Genomic DNA, 24,353 nt, shown 5'->3' on the forward strand with positions numbered 1-24,353 from the left:
GTTTGAAATGTTTTTCAGCGGGAAATATAAAAGAGGTATGTCGATCCTGGTAAGCCGGGACTCATCATCAGCTGTCTGAAGCGTGAATCCTGGTAAACTGGGATTTGTCGGCGAAAGGGTTAAGAGTTTTAAAAAAATGTCCAGTGTTGAACCAAATTTGCTTAAGTGAAGTTAGGTAGTACTTGAACAATATTGAATTCAATACCCAACAATTTTAAGTACCTCTGACCATATGTAAGATAATGGAGGTTGAAACATGAATGATTTTTGCCGTTAACATTATGTTTTGTCATGCTCATGTTTCACCATTAAAGACATCTGCTATAGTTTGGTTATTTAGGTAAAATGTCTTGTTGGTATGTTTCAAATCAATGGAAAAAAAATAGTTTTCTTATACAGTAATATGAATTATTTTTTGGTGTAAAAATAATTTCTGATTAAAAGCAAATCTTTTACATATGGAAATATCTTCAGAAGCATTTGCCTTCTATTTATAGTTTATCTATAATTTAACTGTTCTTTTATTAACTTTTGACTTTTTCTTAAAAATCATAAACAGAAAGTCCCAGAGGGCCCAGAGTTAGATGACTTTAAAGAGAAACGTAAGGAGTATGACAGAGATATAGGGAACATCCTGGCCACCGTATCTGGTGGCAGTTCTATTGACCCAGTTCAGATTGATCTTGAGGAGAAAACAGTGGAGGCTATACAAGAGGAATCCTCACTAAGTATAGAAAGTAAGTTCTTCAAAGCCTAACTTTGGTAAATATACATTAGACACCTTATTTTCTGAGACTAGTTTCAATGTGAAACGGTTCCTCAAGAGGATGACCATAGAGATATCTTACAATGGTTAAACATTCAATTGAATTTACTGACCTCCCAGGTCCTGTCACTGAAATGAGTATACACTGGCTTTTATGGTTTAAAATATTCTACATAAATTTCTGGATTAATAGAGATAAATTTCATGCATTTTTGACGAGCCTTCGACTTTAGTCGAAAAAGCGAGACATAGCGATCCTACATTCCGTCGGCGTCGTCGTCGGCGTCGGCGGCGTCCACAAATATTCACTCTGTGGTTAAAGTTTTTGAAATTTTAATAACTTTCTTAAACTACCTTGGATTTCTACCAAACTTGGACAGAAGCTTGTTTATGATCATAAGATAGTATCCAGAAGTAAATTTTGTAAAAATAAAATTCCATTTTTGCCGTATTTTACTTATAAATGGACTTAGTTTTTCTGCCGGGAAATATTACATTCACTCTGTGGTTAAAGTTTTTAAAATTTTAATAACTTTCTTAAACTATCCTGGGTTTCTACCAAACTTGGACAGAAGCTTGTTTATGATCATAAGATAGTATCCAGAAGGAAATTTTGTAAAATAATAAATCCATTTTTTCCGTATTTTACTTTTAAATGGACTTAGATTTTCTGCCAGGAAACAACACATTCACTCTGTGGTTAAAGTTTTTAAAATTTTAATAACTTTCTTATACTATTTTGGATTTGTACCAAACTTGGACAGAAGCTTGTTTATGATCAAAAGCTAGTATCTAGAAGGAAATTTTGTAAAATAATAAATCCATTTTTTCCGTATTTTACTTTTAAATGGACTTAGATTTCCTGTCAGGAAACAACACATTCACTCTGTGGTTAAAGTTTTTTAAATTTTAATAACTTTCTTATACTATTTTGGATTTGCACCAAACTTTAACAGAAGCTTGTTTATGATCAAATGCTAGTATCTAGAAGGAAATTTTGTTTTCTTCAAGTTAACATTACATTCAGTCTGCAGATAAAGTTTTTAAACATTTATTAGATTCATACACTATCCTGGATTTTTACCAAACTTGGACAGAAAGTTCTTACAATCAAAAGATAGTATCAAGAGGAATATTTTTATTGATTTACTTCCTCATTTTTGTTGAGCCTGCGATTAACAGAAAAAGTAGGCGAGACACTGGGTTCCGCGGAACCCTTACGAATTTTTTTCATTAAAAGTATCGTTTTTTTAATTCATAATTCAAAATTTAGCAATCAAAGTGCATTTAAATATTTTTTAGCCCAAAATTCAAGTGAATATTACAACTGATATGACAATTTTTATTTAAAAATTCTTTTACAGTTATAATCTAAAACTTGTATCAGTTTGGTACAAAAAGTCAATCAATACCCAATAAATTAACACAAAAATGAGAATTGTAAAAACTGACAGGGAGGTTTTAATTGGCAAACAGAAAGACAAAATATTCTATTAGTTTGACCTATCATGAATTTTTGTGTTTACAGAACAGTTCAAACCTCAGGCATGGGAGTTATCTGGAGCAGATATGGACGAGGAAGAGGAGGATCTTCAAAATGATGCTGATGCTGCAGCTGAGGAGGAGGAAGGAGAAGAAGAAGCTGAGGAGGTGGGTACCAGTCAATGTTTTTGCCTTTAATTGAAACATGTTTTGTTTGGGTTTGGTTTTTTTGTTAATTGTAGGAGTATTGTTTTGAACTTTTAGAACCATGTAATTTCCAGTCAATAATGTTTACATCCATTAACCATCTGGTTGAAAATAAACTTTATATTTTCATTTTCACAGGAGGAAGATACCAATAGAGGTCGTGGCAAAAAGAAACCTCTAGGTGACACAAACTGGTTCTGCCCTGTGGCTCTGAAAGAGAACTTTGTGCTGTATCCTGGTAACCCAGAGATAGCTTCCAAGTACAGGGAAAAGACATATTATTTCTCTACCAATGAAGCTAGAGACAAATTCTTGGCCACCCCAGAAGATTTCCTTCCAAAAGACAAACCATTACAGGTATAGTATAAGATATTTGAAGTCTATCACTACTTAAGTGTCCAACTTAATTTTTCAACAAATTGTAGTTTTCTCATACAAATAACTTTTTCCTTTTTGACAATTGATTAATGTAAGGAAAAAATATTGAAGTCTTGAATATTTCTGATAGATTTTGAAAAGGCTGATTTTTTTTTTAAAAAGAAGAATGTGTAAGGCATACAGATATTTTACTTGGGGAAAAAGAGCTAAGAATAACTGCATCTGCATGGTAAGAAAATAATCTGTTAGTTGCTTGTAAGTTTTTGCATGTTACTGGTAATATCTTTTTATTTACTTATATGAACTGACAGGAGTAGAAAGAAAATATCTGAAAAAAAAATCTAATTGTTTTAAATTGCTAGAACAATGATGAAGTTAGTTATTTGTCTTTTATTTAGCCGCCACCATTAAGACTGTTAATGCTCGGACCTAAAGGAGCAGGTAAATCACTGCATGCCCGTAACATGGCACGACAGATGGGACTGTTCCATATTTCATTCCGAGACAGATTACAGGAACTGATTATACACAAGACAAGAAAGAGGATAGGCCCAGAATATGAACAAGACAATCTACCAGATCCTGAGGAGGAAGAGTGAGTGTCATGTTATTTTATTATACATAATCATTTAACATGACGAAAAAGACTAAAATGTTTCATCTTCACATAAGATATGAAATGATAATGGAATGAATGTCGTGTAGAAGAACATTCTCATTGAATACTTGCAATCAGTCAAAAAATTGGACAAGTGTTTCTTTGTTTTTGCTCTTCATCTTGTTATTAACTCGATCTACAAGGAACTTTTAAAAATGCCTAATAAGCCTTGGGTTGCATTCTGTATAATTTAATATTTTGTTAATCTTGAAAGAGGCATATGTTGGGTTATGTATGTCAATGGCAATTTTATCTTATCCTGTGCAAAATTTTAAATAATTGTAATTCATCGGGCTAACAATTAAGAAAAACAACAATTACAAAAACAAAACAGTGCCTTTCTGATTCTTACATAAAGTTAACTCTAACAAACTTTTCATTATTTGACAAACACTCTTCAATTTTATATTAAGAACTAAAACACTTATTGTTCAAGAATAATCCTAATATTTTTTAACAGGGAACCAGATGAAGATGAAGCTGGACTTACTGGTCCTGACGGACAGCCTATAGCTCCTGATACTCAGGCATCAGATAGTGAGAGTAAAGAAAACCAAGAGGAAGAGGAAATACAATACACAGAGGAAGAGGAAGCCATTAAAAATAATCTGGAATCAGAGGAACCATTACCAGCAGAGGTGTTGGATAATATACTACAACCATTCTGGCAGAAAGAACCGTTCAAGTTAGTACATTAGTTAAATCTTAAAATGGTTCTAAAAAGATCTATAATTCTGCAATATGTTTATGTGTATTGTATAAGGAAGACATTTGAACTTGTGAAATTATTTTAACAAATCTGTTCTCTAGAAAGATTTAGAAGCTATGTAGTAACAGGTGAACTTCTTCATTGTGTTATTGCCACCATCACTGTAAATAGTGCACGATATATAAGCTCCTTCTTTATTAGTTTAGTGTTGAGTCTTTATTTGCTATTGTTTAGATGAAGATAAACTGGTAAAATATTTTTTTTCAGTCATTGTTTTGCTATTAGTTCTATGATTTGAGCTGCGGCGGATAGAAATCGACCTTATGCAAGTGCACATATACATGTACATGTATAAGAATTTGATTGATTTGGTACATTCAAATACGAAATAAAAGATGAATTTTGGTCTGTTTTGTAGGGTTCTTATAACAACTCATTTTCAAACAGTTACAAAAACTTCCTGTAGAGATTATTCCAACCCAAAACAAGTTAACAGATGTATTTAATTTCATTTGCATAAGGTCGATTTTTATCCGACGCATCTCATTTGATAGGCTAATGACAACATAGTAAATATGGTCCACCTGATAAACAAGCAAATTATACTTTATAAATAATTATTTTTTGTACTCACACAAATATATACAAGTATATATGTGCTGTAACAAGTATTTTTTTGTGTTTTAGATCTACAGGGTTTATTTTGGAAGGGTTTCCTAGGACAAGTGAGGAAGCTAAATACTTGGCAGAGATGGGATTATTCCCTGACGTGGGGGTTATCCTGAATGTAGAGGTCGAGGATGTTATCAACAGATTACTACCTCCAAAGATGTTAAAATGGAGAGTAAGAAGAGACAAAAAATTAGCAATCAAACAGAAAAAGAAGGAAAAGTCTAAAAAGAAAAGGGTAAGGAAAAAGTCCTTAGACTAATAGTAACAAATCATTTTGCAAGTTCAGTTGATTTCTGTCAGTTGCTGTCATGTCAATGATATCATTGAATACAAATAGTTATGAATTTCGTGTTCTTCAGAGTATGAATTTATATTTATAAGCTATAAGAATTTATTTAATTTCAGGAAGAAGCAATACAGAAAAGGAGAGAGGAATTACTTAAGGAACAAGAAGAAAGGAAAAGAGAAAGACAGGTAAGTTGTTTAAAAATTGATATTAGCTATTCATCAAATTCAAATTAAGAATAGTAGGAACCACAATGCATTCTTCAAATGTATATATATATTTGTTGAAGTAAAAAAAGATGCACAAAAATTAGATTAAGTGATTGATTAACATTTTTTAATGAAAAGCTACAATAGTAAATTTTTATAAGAAATGTGCTTGAGAATGTCCTAAATATTTGCAATTCTTGATAAGACAATTTCATTGTTGTTTCAAAAGACTTTATAAAGATTAAAATATTTTGAGGTGTAGAAAATATTTCCCCGTATGAACTATCTTTATGAAGGTTCCATGAGGTGCATCTGCTTGTTCCAAAAATTTGGCAGAATTAAAAAATAAAATCACATTTGTTAATAACTTGCTTGTTGTTTCATTTGATTACCGCTAGCTAAATGACCATTACAGACCATATCATGCAAACAAGAGGTTAAACAAGTAATACAGACATATGTTTTGTATTATTTGTAGTTATGTATAATGATAAATTAATTAATTTCACAATCATTTTTTTGGTTATACATTTCTAATATCATAGCTTGAAAAAGAAGCAGCAAGAGCAGAGGCTGAATCGGATGAAGAGATTGAAGAAGAAGCAGAAGAAGAAGAAGAGGAAGATAGTATTGAAGCCATGTTAGCTGAGGAATTTGAAGAGGAAGAAGAAGAAGAAGAGGAGGAGGAAGAGGCTGAGGATGAGGCTCAGGACAGGATGAAAAATGATCTTAGTGAAGTCTTTGATAATGATAAAAACAGACTGGAAAATGTTGTGGTAAGTAAGGGGCTTAAGATTGAATGAAAAATGAACTTAATTACATGTTGATAATGATAAAAACAGACTGGAAAATGTTGTGGTAAGTAAGGGGCTTAAGATTGAATGAAAAATTACCTTAATTACATGTTGATAATGATGAAACCAGAACAGACTGGAAAATATTGTAGTAAGTAAGGTTCAGAAGACAGAAGAAAAGGAACTTAATTAAGTGTTTGATAAAGATGAAAACAGAATTAACATGTCATGATAAGTAAGAGGCTAACGACAGAATAAAATTACCAGGATTAAGTGTTTGATAATTTACATTTTTTAATAAAAAGATAAATGCCAACATCCTATATTTTAACAGACTTCAGGATGTTCTTTTATGCATGATAGCATACATATATATTTGGATGTCTATAGGTTTATTTGATGTTGCATTGATATATCATTGACCTATATACCACATCTTATATTCATATTAGAAAATACTTTATGTTTCCTATTTTTAAGATTATTTACTGTTTTTCAGTCAACTTTTATGGAGGTGCTTATTGATTCTGTAGAAGTTGATAGTACTAGAAAACCTCACATTGTATCCTACGTTCTGAATAAAAAACTGAAGAAATATGTACAAGCACGACACAGTATGTTTGAAAGAGTGTATCCTATTAGTGAAGCCTTAGCACGAAGGATGTTACAGACTGGATATAAACAGCCCAGTAGATTTGGAAGATGGTGTCCTGTTAGGGTTTGTATTAATGTATTGCTTTATTTAGTGATTAAAATACCTTAAGCTAGCATTGTTTAAGGTTTTCAATTGTATGTCTTCTATATGTACATTGTATTTTCAGCTATGTATATTATATTTGGCTGTTATTTGCAATATAAAGTTTAAATAAAGTCAGACAAACATATTTTCATTGTATGTATAAAGTCTCATTTGATCTAAGAAGTTTATTGTAATTTTTATGCCCCACCTAGGGGCATTATGTTTTTCAGTCTGTGCATCCATTTGTCCGTCTGTCCGTTTGTCTGTCTGTCCCGCTTCAGGTTAAAGTTTTTGGTCAAGGTAGTTTTTGATGAAGTTGAAGTCCAATCAGCTTGAAACTTAGTACACATGTTCCCTATGATATAATCTTTCTAATTTTAATGCCAAATTAGAGTTTTGACCCCAATTTCACAATCAACTGAACATAGAAAATGATAGTGCGAGTGGGGCATCCGTGTACTATGGACATATTCTTGTTTTTATTATAATATATATTTTTTCACATTTCAGTCTAAGGAAGGAAATTGTATCCAGCCAATGAGTGGTATGGGATTTGCCACATATCCATGTATATATCGACATCATATTTACTTCCTGTCTTCAGTCCAAGCCAGAGATGAATTCATTTTAGATCCAATGGCATTCCTTAAACAACCAACACCCAAACCAGTGGTACCAATCAGAATGGCAGTCATAGGACCTCCAAAGTCTGGAAAAACTGCTTGTAAGTTTCTCAGGAATTGGATGACATCTGACTCGAGGAAGACTTTCATAAATACTTATTCTCTTTTCACCCATTGATAATATCTCATGCCCCATGCATAACCCTGAAAACATATAGTGTTAATTTAATTGTCTATTAAAAAAAATCTAGAAAAAAAGATAGATTACATCATTGATTCAGTGTACCTTATTGTGATCTCTGTGCGAAAAAAAATATGCTTAGGGCTTTGAAAAAAATAAAAGCAAGCAAAGAATGACCGAACTTTAAATGTTCAGTTATAAAACCTGTGTATTTTATTAAAAGTAGCATTATGTATGCTAAACAAACATGGTGATAAATAAAGAGTATAATTGTAATTCAAACATTTTAATTGGAATATTGTGATTTCAGTGGCAAACAGATTTGTTGAAGAGTACGGTTTAGTTCGACTGTCTATAGGAGAAGCTATGAGACGTGTTATGTTGGAACAACCTAAATCTGATCTCTCTATACAGCTTGTCAAACATGTGACTAAAGGATTGACAGTTCCTGATGAGTTAGCAGTCCAAGCCATGGATATTTGTTTGTTAGAAATGAGAAGTCAGACAAGAGGGTATGTCCACAAACGATTGTCTGCTCACTGTTTTATTTCATGGTATACTGATCTTTGCACATTTGCATTCAGACTCAATTTTTCAGAAATATGTGAAAATAAGCTAAAAAGAATGAAAAATGGAATTCTGCTTCTGTAAGCAGAAATAAATTCGATTGTGTAGACTTTCTTGTATGTAAAATGTCCTAATGTATGACATCCTCACACTTAAGCGTTTGTTCTGTCAGAAATAAGTCCCTAGTAAAAAGTGTTCATGTAATTTTTACATTAGTGATTTTACTCCAAAAGGACAAACACTGCAGGAAAAGATTCTCTGTTACACCTCTCATATTTTTGTTGTTGAAGAAGAAAAAAAAGTAATTCAATAATTTTGATCTAAGATGTAAACATCAATAAAGCACACATCTAATTTCACATACAGCTACTTAAAATTAACATGTATTTATTGGACGAATTTGTTACAATAGGCATGTGGTATTAATCATCAACTTCAGGTTGTACTGTAATAAACCCATTTATTCATTCAAACAACAAAGATTGACATTAGTTATTATATTATACATTGTATGTTGTAGGTATATACTGGATGGCTTCCCTACAACAATGAAACAGGTAGAATTAATGACAGAGAGATGTATCATACCAGTTCGTGTTATAGAGCTAGAAATAAACAGTAAAGAAGTTATGGTCAGAGGCTTGAGAGACAGGATGTCTTCTGCAAGGTTTGTTTAACCAAGAATTATATTAGCCTTTCATCAATGTTTTTTTGTTAATTTTCAATCATTGCTTCTTTGGCAGAAATGAAAATAGTTGAGAGCATATTTACTAAATACTTAAAACTTTACAAAATGCACTTTTTTTAATTAATGGAACTGTGATGTCTAATGGTCTATTACTACTTTTATTGAATTTTGTAAAATATGTAAGATATGGAATACTGTGATGATAGATATTTATCAAGTGGCAAGAAAGATTTTGATTTAGATATTATAAACGCCCACCAAAAAATGTTCAGTTGATTATTATGTATTTTAACAGATTATTAACATGAAAAGGTCAGATCATTGTTGACAAGTTAAAGTTTATTTGGAATTTTCAGAAATGGATCTTGGAATTTACTTGAAAAAGGTTTTCAATTTCCTACTAAAAAGGATATTTTATGTTGTTTTCTGTGTGCATGCTATTTTACTTGCATGTGGAAATTGATCCTGTGTACAAATAGTTATAAGAAAACCATTATATTGTAGTTACAAAAACTTCACCTTTGAAAGTAACAAGTTACATATTTTTTTGCAGAATGCTTCCCCTTCATGACAGTGCCCAGATTCTTGCAATAAAGCTGGCTGCTTATAACAAGGAAGTGTCTCCAATAAGAGAATATTATCAACAGGAACACATGAACTTCATTAAGGTCAGTGGTGAAAGGTCAAAATGGTGGGTGTGGAACAGAAGTCTGGAAATCGCTCATGAAAGTGTGAAGAAAATACAGACCTACTTACAGAGAATATCTGATGGTATGTATATTTATTCAGTTAAAGCTATGGATGCTCTTAATTTTTCATTTCTTGGTTAATGATATCAATGCTTTTGATTTTTCATTCCTTGGATAAAGCTATTGATGCATTAATTTAAAAGTACAGCTAAGAATGTATGGAAAAAAGGATTACTTGAATAGGACAGTAATCATGATATTTCTTTTTCTGATTTACCTGAAAAGATAAAAAAAATAATTGTTGATTACAGTTACTGCTTGCGATGGCTTATCAATATTATATTCACAGAGAAAATGTTGCTTTCATTAATGTTCCATTTATAGTGACATTGTTTATATCACTATTATACTCACAGAGAAAATGTTGCTTTTATTAATGTTTCATTTATAGGTTTGAACGTTGTTCTCAATTTAGACTTGTATATATATATATATATGTATATATACAAGTCTAAATTGAAAACAACGTTCAAACCTATGATTGTGTTGGATAAAAACCGCAATTTTTATACGTGTGCATGCAAAACAAGTTTCTTGGTAAAGGGGTCTAAATACAGCACAAACAACATTTTCCAAAAGACCAAAAAAGTGACAAAGTATATTTAAACAAAACGCAATATATATAGTGACATTGTTCATTCTTTTTATTTGTTTGAGAGATCAAGATTTCAAAATTTGCTATGTCAATTATTGTCATCAAAATATATATTAATATTGAAGGTAAATCTGCCTCTATCAGTGAAATGTGTATAACACCAAACGAGTTCCTACAGAGAGTTGGAGATTATGGACAGTATTGTCCTGTCAGTTTGGCATTACGGGGAGAACTTGTGGACTGTTCACCAAATCCAACACTGGAATATGCTGCAGAGTTTAGAGGTTTGTTAATCAGAGATTAAATTTAATTAAGGATGGGTTTCTTATCAAAGTTAGAGTTAAGGGACCATTTTTATGGCTCTTTTTAATAAAAGTTCAATGGTGAAAAAACAATGTACCTTAAAATGGTTTTATGTTTCAATACCTTAATATATGGAATGTTCTCTATATAGAAATGTTGTTTCATTTCAAAGCAAAAGTTCATTCCTTTTAAGTTAGAAATATCAGGGTTAAATTCCCAATTTGTGCACAATAATATATTGTCATGCAATGGAGTTTATGGTTAGAGTTGATAACCAGCTGTTAATTTAGCTTCTTAATAAGCTTTGATACTACAACAACAAAAACCAACAAGACATAAAGATACGTGTATCTAATTGAAATATATTTCTATTGCAGCTCATTATTACAAGATGGCAGGTCCAGAAGAGTTACATCAATTCTTAGCAGACCCAGAGAAATATGTTCCTCCACTAGCCCCTAAGGAATTACCTGCTCCAGAATTATTACCCAAGAGACATAGTCCTAAAGAAGTGAAAGCTTCACAGTCAATAGAACTGAAAGGTTATTGTCCTGTCACATTCCTGGATGGACAATGCAGGTATGCAATTTATTTTGATATTATTTTGCTGGCTTTTATTCATTGATTAATTTTATTGATTAAAAAAACAAGATTAATTGATTGATATTTGCTTGCTTAACATCTAGTGGCAAATATTTCTTGCATGTTCAGAACAAATTAACAATACATATAATAGGTAGCTCCTGTAAACAGTTTGACTGGGATGAAGGACAGGAAATTTGGACTGCCACTAGAAAATGAGAGTTAATTGGATAGTGGTAGAAATTTAGCATTGCAACAGGCCGCCTATAGCCCCCTCAAAAGAGTTGTTGCAAGGGTTCTTAATGTGCAGAGAGCGTGGCACTCTCTGATTCTCTCCACACGAGGCATCAGATTTAATGTCCCCATTTTGACCAGATGTGGATGCTAATTTATACATTCTGTACAACCAAATGGATGCCCCACTTTGGCAAGGGTTTTATTGCCAGTCAGAAGAGACCATATTTCTATTCACCAGTCACTCTTGGGGTTAAAAAAACAGCAACAAGAATTTAGATTTTCACTGAAATGTTCTCAATAATGGTCATTAGTCAGGTACAAATTTTGTTGTTATTATAGATATCCGTATTTTTGACAGGCCAGTATTTTGTTTACATCTATATGTATGTTATTTTCTTTTTCTAGATATGAGGCTATTGTGCCTGGAAATCCAGATTTTATTGGAGAATACCAAGGGAAATTCTTTTACATGGAGTCTGAAGAAAAATTATACAAATTTTTAAAGTAAGTCCTTAAAGATAATTTGGAATAAGCTGATGTTTTTATTCGGTCTTAACATACCTCCTCTTAAGTTCAGTATTGCGAAAAATTTATTATTAAAAGTATATCAAGATAGATTGTAAAGAACAGATATAGATGATTCGGTGTATAAAATTTTGTATGTTCCAATTGCAAAATAGCTAAAATGATGTAAATTTACCTTAATATTTTTATTATGTTGTTATTGTTATTGTTATTGTTTTTTTTAGATTACCAGAGAAGTACTCAAATTTGACTCTCCCCCACAAACTGCCCCCACCCAAAGATCCATTACCAGTGACTGGATTACCAATGCTAGGATACTTGGAACAGACTGCCGCTACTAATATGGTCAAGGCTTTAACTGCCGTTGGAAACTTTAAACCAAAATATCCATTCTTAACGCCTGCTAGGTCCGCACAGCTGTATGTGGCATATCATCTAAAAGGTAAGTGGTATTGTTGGTTATTTTGAAAATCCTACTTATGATTATGACAAACAAATAAAAGTCCGCTAAGATTTTGGTTTTATATTGTATAATGGATATCACAGTAGAAAAGTGATTGTTAATGCTGCTATGTTTGAAAGACAAATAGAATTATTCTTCTTTACTATTTCTGTGGACAGTCTGTTGATTATTTAGCATTAAACTCTGGTTTAATTTAATTTGCAATTTTCAGTTTTGTAACTGTTCAGTTTTAACAGCCACTTCCTATGTAGCTCCTTGGTAAATCAAGGGGTAGTAAATGTTTAGGAGGGGAAATAATTTTTTTTTTAATTTGTTCAGCATATTTCTCAAGTCAGCTCTGAAATTTCGATAAATAATACTATGAATTTTATTTTACAGCTTTTAATCCCAAAAGTTCTGAATATGTGAGAAAGAAGTATAAACAAAAATTACAGAAGTTTGAAGAAACATGTACACTTATTCGATATCTTGGTGACAATATGACTGTGCGTTACAGAGACCCTAATGAAAGACCAGGAGATTTTGACAATAAACTGGAAACATTCTTTGCCTTGAAAGGACTTGAACCAACCACAACATGGCTAGCATAACTGTATTGATACTGTAGATATAGTGTTGGCAGAATGATATATTTGATAATGAATCAATTGATGTGTATTTTATTGATTGTCGAGGGAGATATACATTCCAGCAATATTAAGAACAAACATTCCTCTCACTAAATTTTTACAAGACACAAAAAAATCATTTATTCAGAACTTCAAAAAAATATTTTGTGACTTGATTTTAAGGTTTCTCTGATGTAAAAATAAATAGTGTACTATGACATATTAAAGGTTTGACTTAGTTTTGATATCTTAAACAGGAGTGCTGTTAAAAACCATTATCCTGAATTTTACTTTTACAAGTTTCTTACAATTCAACATTGATAGTAAAAGTTATGGCCATAATTTCGATTGAACCAAAAAGCCATTTTGCTGCAATGAACACCATTGTATGATTAGATATTGGATACCTTTCATAAATACCTTATAGTTTTCACATTCTGTGAAAGTTTAATGTGTAGAAAGTGCCTAATGATAACCAAATATAGACTATTGTTGCAACTTGTAGCATTTCAACATCTTATGTTTTTCTCAGCATTACATTTTGAGCCTGTAGTGCCTATATATATAAGAAACAAGAACTATGTGCTTTGTTATTACTTTGTATTCTATCAGTGTTATTATATTTGTGATATTTTTTTATTCTTAAATTATTCCATGAAGTCTGTGATCTGTGTATTTTAAAGTTTTATGAAATTTATTTATGTTTCACCATGAATAATGTTAACATTTTATATACAATGGTCATCCGTCCAGATGTTAATAAAATTGACTCTTTATATACATTTAGTTTGAATACTTTAATTAACCCTGTTACAACAAATGACATCAGAAAATGAACATAGTCATTAAAAAGATTTCAAAAGATTCTTTGCTAAATATGGTTAGTTTATTTACAACCACTGGGTCAATGCCACTGCTGGTGGAGGTTTCCTCCCAGAGGGTATCACCAGCCCAGTAGTCAGCACTTCTGTGTTGACATGAATTATCATTGATATGGTCATAATTATAAATTAACTGTTAGCAAACCTTTGAAATTTTTGAAAAACTAAGGATTTTCTACCCTAGGAATAGATTACCTTAGCTGTATTTCGCAAAACCTTTCAGAATATTGGGTCCTCAATGCTATTCAACTTGAGTTCGTACTTTTTTAACTTTTTTAAGTATTTAACAGAAAAAATTACTGACCTCTTAGGCTCTAAATTGACATCAAAAGAAAACAAAAACATTATAAAATGAAGTATTAGTGATGACATATATAATGAGACATCTAACCATATTCTATAACACTGTGTATTGAGTTGCCATGCAACAAAGGTGACACATGTGTACTATTAAGATTGGTTAATTATATGTAAAGATTCCAATATTTAAGACCTACTGAATTTAATAGATTAAAATCTGGTATGAATATTCCTTATAATCTTTTGCTCAAATTCACATTTGAAATTCTGTTCACCTGGACCACAAAGGTTGATGGTAATAATGAGAGAGCTCTCATTCAGGAAAAACCTAGTGAGAGAGATCACATTCAGGATAAAACTTATGAGATGGATTACATTCAGGGAAGAGCTAATGAAAGAGATCACATTCAGGGAAAAGCTAATGAGAGGGATCACATTCAGGGGAAAGTAATGAGAGGGATCACATTCAGGGAAAAGCTAATGAAAGAGATCACATTCAGGGGAAAGCTAATGAGAGGGATCACATTCAGGGGAAAGTAGTGAGAGGGATCACATTCAGGGAAAAGCTAATGAAAGAGATCATATTCAGGGGAAAGCTAATGAGGGAGATCACATTCAGGGAAAGGCTAATAAAAGGGGTCACATTCAGGGAAAGGCTAATAAAAGGGGTCACATTCAGGGAAAGGCAAAGAAAGGGATCACATTCTGGACAAAGCTAATGAGAGGGATCACATTCAGGACGAAGCTTAAGAGATGAATCACATTCAGGATGAAGCTAAAGAGAGGGATCACATTCAGGGAAAAGCTAATGAAAGGGATCACATTCAGGGAAAAGCTAATGAAAGGGATCACATTCAGGGAAAGGCTGATGAAAGAGATCACATTCAGGGAAAGGCAAAGAAAGGGATCATATTCTGGACAAAGCTAATAAGAGGGATCACATTCAGGACGAAGCTTAAGAGATGAATTACATTCAGGATGAAGCTAAAGAGAGGGATCACATTCAGGGAAAAGCTAATGAAAGGGATCACATTCAGGGAAAAGCTAATGAAAGGGATCACATTCAGGGAAAGGCTGATGAAAGAGATCACATTCAGGGAAAGGCAAAGAAAGGGATCACATTCTGGACAAAGCTAATAAGAGGGATCACATTCAGGACGAAGCTTAAGAGATGAATCACATTCAGGACGAAGCTAAAGAGAGGGATCACATTCAGAGAAAGCTAATGAAAGGGATCACATTCAGGGAAAAGCTAATGAAAGGGATCACATTCTAGAAAAAAAGATGAAAGGGTTTCCATTCTGGAAAAGCTAATAAGGGGTATCCAATACAGGGAAAGCTACTAAAAGAATTACATTTAAAAAAAACTAATGAGAGGGATCACATTCTTTCAGGATAAAACTTATGAGAGGGATTACATTCACGGAAAAGCTAATGAGAGAGATCACATTCAGGATAAAACTTATCAGAGACATTATATTCAGAAAAAAAGATAACGAGAGAGATCCCATTCAGGGAAAGCTAGTGAGAGGGATCACCTTTAGAGAAAACCTAATGAAAGGGATTACATTTAGGGGAAAGCTAATGAGAGAGATCACATTCAGGGGAAAGCTAATGAAAGGGATCACATTCAGAGAACGCTAATGAGAGGGATTACATTCAGGGGAAAGCTAATGAGAGAGATCACATTCAGGGAAAGCTAAAGAAAAGATAACATTCAGGATTAAACTTAAGAGAGAAATTACATTCAGAGAAAAGCTAATGAGAGATAATACATCTAGGATAAGAATTATGAAAGGGATCACATTCAGAGAAAAGCTAATGAGAGAGATCACATTCAGGGAAAAGCTAATGAGAGGGATTACATTCAGAAAAAGTAATGAGAGGGATCACATTCAGAGGAAAGCTAATGAGAGAGATCACACTCAGGATAAAATTTATGAGAGGAATTACATTCAGAAAAAAGCTAATGAGAGAGATCACATTCAGGATAAAACTTATGAAAAGGATTACATTCAGAAAAAAGCAATGAGAGAGATCGCATTCAGGGAAAGCTAGTTAGAGGGATCACATTTAGAGAAAAGCTAATGAAAGGGATTACATTCAAGGGAAAGCTAATGAGAGGGATCACATTCAGGGAAAACGAATGAGAGGAATCACATTCAGAGAAAGCTAATGATAGGGATCACAGTCGGGGAAAAGCTAAAGAGAGGGATCACATTCAGAGAAAAGTTAATGAAAGGGATCACATTCAGAAAACGCTAATGAGAGAGATCACATTCAGGGAAAAGCTAATGAGATGGATCACATTCAGAGAACGCTAATGAGAGGGATTACATTCAGGAGAAAGCTTATGAGAGAGATCACATTCAGGGAAAGCTAACGAAAGAGATAACATTCAGGATAAAACTTATGAGAAAGATCACATTCAGAGAAAGCTAGTGAGAGGGATCACATTCAGGGAAAAACTAATGAGAAGAATCAAAGTCATAGAAAAGCTAATGAGAGGGACCACATTCAGGGAAAGCTAGTAAGAGGGATCACATTCATGGGGAAAGCTAAAGAGAGAGATTACATCTAGGATAAAACTTATGAGAGGAATTACATTCAGAGAACAGCTATTGAGAGAACGCTAATGAGAGAGATTACATGCATAGAAGAGCTAATGAAAGAGATAACATTCAGGATAAAGCTTATGAGAGTGAAAACACTCAGAGAAAAGCCAATGAAAGGCATCACATTCAGAGATAGGCTAATGAGAGAGATCACATTTAGGATAAAACTTATGAAAGGGATCACATTCTTGATATCTATAATTTGAAAAGTAACTTTATCAAAAGTATGTTTCTCTGAGCGAAGATGTCTTGTGAGAGGACAATTTTTGTTAGTTCTGACCATGATCGATGGTAACTGTCCTCTCACAAGACATCGTCGCTTAGAGAAACATCCTTTTGATGAAGTTTCTTTTCAAATTATAGAAGTGAACTCCGAGTGGGACATCGCGACGAGAAGGAGAAAAGAAAACTTTTGGATCCATTAGCTCCATATACTATAGAATATGATGGTCTAAATGAAAAAGACGAAAAAAGGTATAGGAAAGATAAAAATTAATATAAAAATAAGAAGACGTGATATGATTGCAATTCAGACAACTCTCCACCAGAGACCAAATGACATAGAAGTTAACAGCTATATGTCACCATATGGCCTTCAACAATGAGCAAAACCCATACCTTACAGTAAGCTATAAAAGGCCCCGAAATGACAAATGTAAAACAATTCAACGAGAATACTAAGGTCTGATTTATATACAAAACAAACGAAAATCAAATATGATATACAGCAACAGACGACAACCGCTGACTTCCTGACGGGGGACAAAAAAAAACAAAATGTGGCGGGGTTTAACATGTTTGCTGGCGCCAACACCCCCCCCCCTTTTAACCTGGGACAGTGGTGTAACAGTACGACATAAGAACGAAACTGAAAAGCATTTGAAAAGGGCTTAACTCATCAGATTGATACAACGCACATAGAAACCTAACAAAAACACAAAATACACAAAAGTACAGATCTCAGAGTACCCGCAGTAACTGAAAGCTAGTTCAAAGCCAGTAACAACTAATAAAATATAAGTCTATTATGCGGCATCGTCTTTAATATCTCTGAAATATTGACCAATGGACGTTGCAATCATACCTTACTTCAACAACAGATTTCGTAATCAAACAAAAAATCAATGAGCTGCAAAAACTCTTTTGAATTCACCAAATTCAGCACTAGCCCAACAGTGTTAAAAATGCACTTGTGCACTTACAATAATATGTATCTTACGGGTTGACGGGCATAGAAATATCTGCAATTGGACTTTACTTCTGTGTCAGTGAAACCCATAGTCGGATGTCCAAGATGTATCATAAAGCAGTCACTACTTGTTGGAATGGGATTTTTTAGAAGTCCTATGCCTTGTGAAACTAACGAGTCTGTGTTGCTCATCGTGATCTATGTGTATTTTCAACATCAAAGACTAGAATAAAATTCATAACTAGGATTTCGTTTTTGCTGATAATGTTTTCTGCATACATTTTTCTTAATATATGACAGTAATTGAATAATATTTAAAAAAAAATGGGTAACAATCATCATTAGAGGACAATTACTCAAATAAGGAGTCGATTAACAATTTCGGCCTTTTGATATATTTGCAGATTATGTCTTGTTGATCATTTTTGTTACATTTATTTACAGTTTTTCTTTATCTATCTAGTTTTTGTCCAAACATTTAAAAAATGGTAATAACTTTCATTTAGGTTATTTGTGTCACTGTCAGATTTTCTCTATCTATAGCGGTTTTCATAGACAAACGTGCAATTTATCCCTATGTTCTATGTTAGCCAGGTCGGCCATGTCGGTTGGAAGGCTTGATAATCTGACACATATTTTAAACTAGATACCCCAGTTATGTTCCAATTGGCCCAGTAGTTTAAGAGAAGAAGATTTTTGTAAAAGTTAACAGACGACGACGACGGACGATAAGTGATAAGAAGAGCTCTTTTGACCCTATTGATCCAGGGAGCTAAAAAAAAAATGCAACATCCATAGATGGCATTGGCCTGTTGCAAGGCAAAATTTTGTCCTATCCAACATGTCCTCATTTTTTAGTGGCTGTCAAAATTTGCAGCCCTTCATCCAGATTGACAATTATTGCAGAACCTGCCTATTTAAGGATTAATAATTTGTTCTTGTCCTAACTAAGCATGAAATATTTGCCACTTGAGGTCAAGCAAATACCATCTACTTGCCACTATACATAATATACTGTGTAAACAACCCTAGACAAAGCCGACGAGGAAAGGCATTACTCGACTAACGAAAGCTATATTTTTTTTATATAGCCTAGTTAGTCGAGTGGTATAGGGCGCTTGACACGGTGGATGTGGTGTTTCCACGATGTCTCAGATGCAGGGGTTCGAATGCTGCAAACGGAAGAACAAAAATTTGCGTAAGCAAATTTGTAGATCTATGTTGGGCTAAATTTCAGACGACATATATATGAATTATAGTGTTAGTCCTGTAATACCATCTACTTGCCACTATACATCATATACTGTGTAAACAACCCTAGACAAAGCCGACGAGGAAAGGCATTACTCGACTAACGAAAGCTATATTTTTTTTATATAGCCTAGTTAGTCGAGTGGTATAGGGCGCTTGACACGGTGGATGTGGTGTTTCCACGATGTCTCAGATGCAGGGGTTCGAATGCTGCAAACGGAAGAACAAAAATTTGCGTAAGCAAATTTGTAGATCTATGTTGGGCTAAATTTGAGACGACATATATATGAATTATAGTGTTAGTCCTGTAGAACCACAGGTTATGCGATGAAGAACGTCTGTCGTAAAGTTGTCACATATTAAGACGTACGGAATATATATATTTAAATCGAATAAAAAACATGTTCAAGGCTTCTATGATTTCTGTGGTTTGTACTGCACAATGTGATTTACCTCTTTTCATTGATTATATCTCGTGCTAACGTTTTTAACTTTCTTATCCAAATGAATCGATCTTCGCTGAACCATGCTTTGTTGTGGTCAATGGTGGTGATGGTCAATCGATTCATATCTGTATCGGCTGACCATAAACATTGGGTTTGTGTGGTATTATGCACAAACAAACAAAAACAAAAACAAAAAAACACACACAAAAAAACAAAAAAAAAAAACAAACACACACCTCGACTTTAACATGCTTAATTAAGAGTTCAAACTTTTATTGTACACTGATCGTTTAAGTATTTAGTTAAAATTTAAAAAAAAAGAAATAATATGATATTTACATTTTGTAAAGGATATTTGATATGGTTGGTCGAACTAGATTTAGCTTAACGTCCATTGGCCAATATTTCATGCATATTCAGGATGAGAACAAATTAGAAATTATTTTACATGTAATAGGTATGTCGACCCGGAAAACGGGCCCGTCGTTTCTGGAAAAAAAGATGTATCAGAAATACCTTTATAATTTGAGATAAGTTAAAAGTTTGAAAATATTGTCCATGCAGTGCTGTGAAGAATAACAAGTTTGTTTAGAATAAAAATTTTGTGACGTAGCATTAATGGCATCATACATGTTACACATGGCAAATCTACCACAATAAATTTTCCAAATTCCCCCAACACGCTCCAGCGACGACCACGATGTTGTCGAGTTAGGAGATCATACATGGTAAATCTACCAGAATACATTTTCTAAATTCTCCCAACACGCTCCAGCGACGACTACGATGTTGTAGGGTTAGGAGAATTTAAGTAACGTAGAGTTGTGTTTTAAATATTATAGCATATTATGTCTTTCACAGGTTCTTTTAGCTTTCAGGTTATGGTAATATTTACATATTTAAGTACCACATTTTAACATAGTTGAAAAAGCAACCTTTAATTTCTTGTACCAACACGTCTTAGGAATACACCAGCTTAATTTCTCTGAACTAGTTCATTCGGAAGATATTCAGTAACCTTATAATATTCTATTTTTAGTAGTATAGTTCTGACGTAAATTTAAATCTTTAAAAGTATATAAATACAGGTAAAATTATGTTCAGCATATAGTTTAATCGACTGACAGATTTGATACAAAAGGTATGATTTTTCAAGATTTTTATCTTTGCATGATTTACTTTTCGTTAGAAGAGTATGAAAATATGTACACCTAATTTTTAATAATATACGATTTTATAAACTTTAATTTCAGTTGATAAATTATTTTTTTATATATATGACAAAGGAGTATTCTTTGAATCTTCCCGATTTTAGAAAATCGTCGTTTGATATTGCGTATTGGAAAGGAGGAAGGGGAAGGGGGTGTACGTAACTCTTTGAAAACCTGTCATTGTAGGCACCTTCAATATACATGATAAAATTCCTGATACAAAAAGTTTGATAAATAGCATGTTCGTGCAAACTCGCCCAATTCCAAGCACGATATCAAAAGGTCGTCCACAAATTAAAAAAATAAAACTTAGCACAAATCTAGCATCAATAGCAAATTCATAAATGACTTAAACATGTTAAACATTAAGATATAACAAAAGACAAATACCGTTTTTAATCTCGATTAGTGGAATTTCCAACAAATACCGGTTGTAATAGATAGTTAAAAAACACATTTCAATACAAACTGTAATAATGCATACTGTACAAGGGATGATTGCTTGCATGAGGCAAGCTGGATATGTACTTAACCTGCTGATATTGAGTTGTGTTGTCCTAACTCTATATATATATATATAAACACTCACTATTCCCTTTTGGAATTTCAGCTACAAAATGGCCAACCCTGGAGGACCAATAGAAATTTGTTTCTCCTTTGATGCGACTTGTTCTATGTATAAATATATTGACGAAGTTAAGGGAAAAGTCCAAGACTTAATACAACGTCTGCAAGCAGACATTCCTGGAATCAGAATAGCAGTGTTTGCGCATGGCGATTATAGCTCTTCCACCTATGTCACAAAACACATCGATTTCACTACAGACGTAGCAGAATTGTGTAACTGGGTAAAGAATATTAAAGAGAGCAGAGGAGGAGACTGGGACGAATGCTATGAACTCGTGTTGCAAGAAGTTCAGTCGTTGTCATGGACACCAGGATCAAAGCGAGCATTGGTTGTGATTGGGGATGCCGATCCCCATGAACCGGGATATAGGTGTGGCGGGAAAACTTATAACATAGACTGGCGGGCCGAAACGTATAAACTTTTAATGATGGTAAGTTAATAATGAATTTTGATATTGGAATCCTTTATCCTCTAAACTTATTTATATTGCTTTTTGAAGAATTTCCTGACTTCTAGATATCATTTCATATTATCAAGTTTGATATAAAAGTAAAATTATGAGAAAACTAATAATAGGTTGCAAAATAAGATAAAAATGAAACTGTTTAATTCCAAATAACCTGAGTTTATTAACTTTATACAATTTTTCCAGAATGTTACAATCTACGGAATTAAATGTGGGGATGCTGATTCATCGAAAGACTTTTTCAACAAGATCGCCAAGGCAACTGACGGAAAATTCCTTACATTAAATGACTTTACTAACATTTTTGATCTTATGATGGCTATATGTTACAGAGAACACGATGAAACTCTATTGCAGGTAATAGTAATGTTATTTTTACAGTGGTAAATAAATAATAATACAAATATTTTCTGCAATCAACAAAAATTGGAGAAATCATATTTTATGAAACGTTTCATTAGTAAAGCACATGGATGAATTGCTATAAACAAAAACACTATACACATAGTAATTCTACATTTCTAGACATAAACCCATAATGTTATGCTAATAATTCACTATAGTTTAACATGTTTTATCTTAAATCCAGAATTATGAAACAGAAGTTAGAGCCAGAGGTACAACAGTTCACAAAGATTTAGAAGCATTATTTGGCAATCTACGACACACCGAAACAGAAGACATGGAAACAACCCCATCAACACCAGCTCCCTTTGTAAAAATACCATCACTGACAAAACCATCATCAGTTAAAATACTGAAAACAAGTACTAATCCAACAGTAAAACCAAGCAGAAATTCAAGAACAACACGGTTTAGATCTAAACACGAACGAATGATGAATAGAAGAAACGAGGAACGCCTCGAAAAGTACAAGGTACATATATATACATTTTGAACATTTTAAAATTGTTTAAAAAATTAGTAAAAGGATATTTGGATTATACATCTTTTAGACGGAAACGCAACGACACACACAAACCAAATGACTTCAAGCAGATAGAGTTCAACATTATTGTCTTCGTTTCAATTATAGGCTTCCTTTTTTGTACTTATCTTCTTTTTCTTGGTTTTTTAGCTTTCGTTGATATTATTTGTTGCATATATTTAAAGAATACCATCCCATGGACGTTCAAACAAAATGGTCATTATATAATTTAACACAATGTTTCCTTTCTTCTTTTTTTCAGCTAAAAAATCTGCCGAAACTGAAAAGAGAAAACGTTACAGAGACAAATTTTATGCTCAATGATGCCCCATGGTCAAGATGGCAATTAGCAATCACACCCGAATTTCCAGAAGGAGCAGAATCTCATTTATGGAAAAAACGTAGAGGCGACTTGACAGGATATCGTAAAACAGAAATATGTAATGGACAATATCAGAAACCAGCACTGTATGAATTCGCAGTTCAAACGCATGAACATTGTAAACGATATGTTGTATACTGTAAGTGTAACAAGGGGTTCACTTTGGATAAAGGATCCTGGGAATCTAGACTATTACATAAAACAGACGTTAAAAATGAGGTAGAGGATGTTTTAAAGAAAGATTGTCGTATATTTGTTAGACATTTTCCATTGAGAAAAACATCTGCGACAACGAACAAGATGGCCGATCTTGGGCACTATGACTACGCATGGAGATGTCAAAGAAGAGAGAGAGTATCCCCACGTCAACTACAAGTACTAAATTAGAGAACTAGCTTTATATTTAGAAAAGAAGGAATATATTTTTACGTTTTTAATATTTATGTAAGGAATATAATTGCAGGAGTTGTTATAACGGTATACTTTGTATAAATTATGTTATTCTTATGAATATTTATCAACAAATGAAAAATAAATATGCTAGTTTTTACAATGACAAGTTGTATGAATATCTTTCAGTTTGCCCACGTTCAATATAAGTTATTCAATTTAAATATGAAACATAAGCACACACACATAAGATATCCTTTTCCTTTAGACACTTTAAATATATTCGTCATTTGATTAACCATGTTAACAACTCATGTCACCAACACCAATAATTTCTTGAACTTCTAACATTTGGAAAAATAACTTATAATAGTTAAACATTGTACTGCCTTTTTATCTAAAAGGATAGAAAAAATACCAAGAGGATCATGGTCAAGAAACATAAATCGAAAAAGAACACAAAACACTATAAAGAAAAAACTAAAGATTGCGAAGCCGTGCCCCACCAAATACCTTGTGTGAACTCAGTCATATTATGTGCCTGCTCCCTGGTGGATAGTTGTTTCATTGGCAAGCATACCACATCTTCTTATTTTTATATAAGGTTTTCTGGAAGGGTCAGCAGTTCCTACTCCACTTGTTACA

The 24,353-nt window shown here is 32.9% G+C and overlaps 2 protein-coding genes across 19 annotated transcripts in view; both read left to right on the forward strand.

Annotated features, from left to right (window-relative positions):
- LOC127725428 (adenylate kinase 9-like) overlaps positions 1-13,799 on the forward strand; it is a 37,460-nt gene extending 23,661 nt beyond the window's left edge. For all 18 annotated transcript variants that reach the window (XM_052232362.1, XM_052232363.1, XM_052232364.1 and 15 more), the window contains 18 exons: positions 560-737; positions 2,295-2,416; positions 2,594-2,812; positions 3,232-3,428; positions 3,952-4,176; positions 4,888-5,107; positions 5,278-5,346; positions 5,913-6,143; positions 6,661-6,879; positions 7,411-7,624; positions 8,015-8,216; positions 8,792-8,938; positions 9,513-9,730; positions 10,429-10,587; positions 10,984-11,185; positions 11,831-11,929; positions 12,175-12,392; positions 12,792-13,799. In XM_052232362.1, coding sequence (XP_052088322.1) covers positions 560-737; positions 2,295-2,416; positions 2,594-2,812; positions 3,232-3,428; positions 3,952-4,176; positions 4,888-5,107; positions 5,278-5,346; positions 5,913-6,143; positions 6,661-6,879; positions 7,411-7,624; positions 8,015-8,216; positions 8,792-8,938; positions 9,513-9,730; positions 10,429-10,587; positions 10,984-11,185; positions 11,831-11,929; positions 12,175-12,392; positions 12,792-13,003 — 3,351 coding nt within the window. In that variant the 3' untranslated portion in view covers positions 13,004-13,799. The remainder of the gene's footprint in view (positions 1-559; positions 738-2,294; positions 2,417-2,593; positions 2,813-3,231; positions 3,429-3,951; positions 4,177-4,887; positions 5,108-5,277; positions 5,347-5,912; positions 6,144-6,660; positions 6,880-7,410; positions 7,625-8,014; positions 8,217-8,791; positions 8,939-9,512; positions 9,731-10,428; positions 10,588-10,983; positions 11,186-11,830; positions 11,930-12,174; positions 12,393-12,791) is intronic.
- Positions 13,800-20,813: 7,014 nt separating this feature from the next.
- Positions 20,814-23,856, forward strand: LOC127725429 (uncharacterized). Its single transcript, XM_052232381.1, has 5 exons — positions 20,814-20,844; positions 21,525-21,972; positions 22,195-22,365; positions 22,598-22,885; positions 23,199-23,856. Exons 2-5 carry the CDS (start codon positions 21,532-21,534, stop codon positions 23,703-23,705), a joined length of 1,407 nt encoding a protein of 468 aa, XP_052088341.1. The 5' UTR covers positions 20,814-20,844; positions 21,525-21,531; the 3' UTR covers positions 23,706-23,856.
- The last annotated feature ends 497 nt before the right edge of the window (positions 23,857-24,353 follow it).

Source organism: Mytilus californianus, unplaced genomic scaffold (genome assembly GCF_021869535.1).
Source record: "Mytilus californianus isolate M0D057914Y unplaced genomic scaffold, xbMytCali1.0.p SCAF_15, whole genome shotgun sequence".
Taxonomy (NCBI): Eukaryota; Metazoa; Mollusca; class Bivalvia; order Mytilida; family Mytilidae; genus Mytilus; species Mytilus californianus.

What these genes read in the sequence shown, in the direction of transcription:
- LOC127725429 (XM_052232381.1), top strand. Translation starts at nt 21,532, where the DNA reads ATGGCCAACCCTGGAGGACCAATAGAAATTTGTTTCTCCTTTGATGCG. An exon ending in ACGATGAAACTCTATTGCAG is followed by an intron (nt 22,366 to 22,597) that starts GTAATAGTAATG and finishes TCTTAAATCCAG; the next exon opens with AATTATGAAACAGAAGTTAG. An exon ending in AACGCCTCGAAAAGTACAAG is followed by an intron (nt 22,886 to 23,198) that starts GTACATATATAT and finishes TCTTTTTTTCAG; the next exon opens with CTAAAAAATCTGCCGAAACT.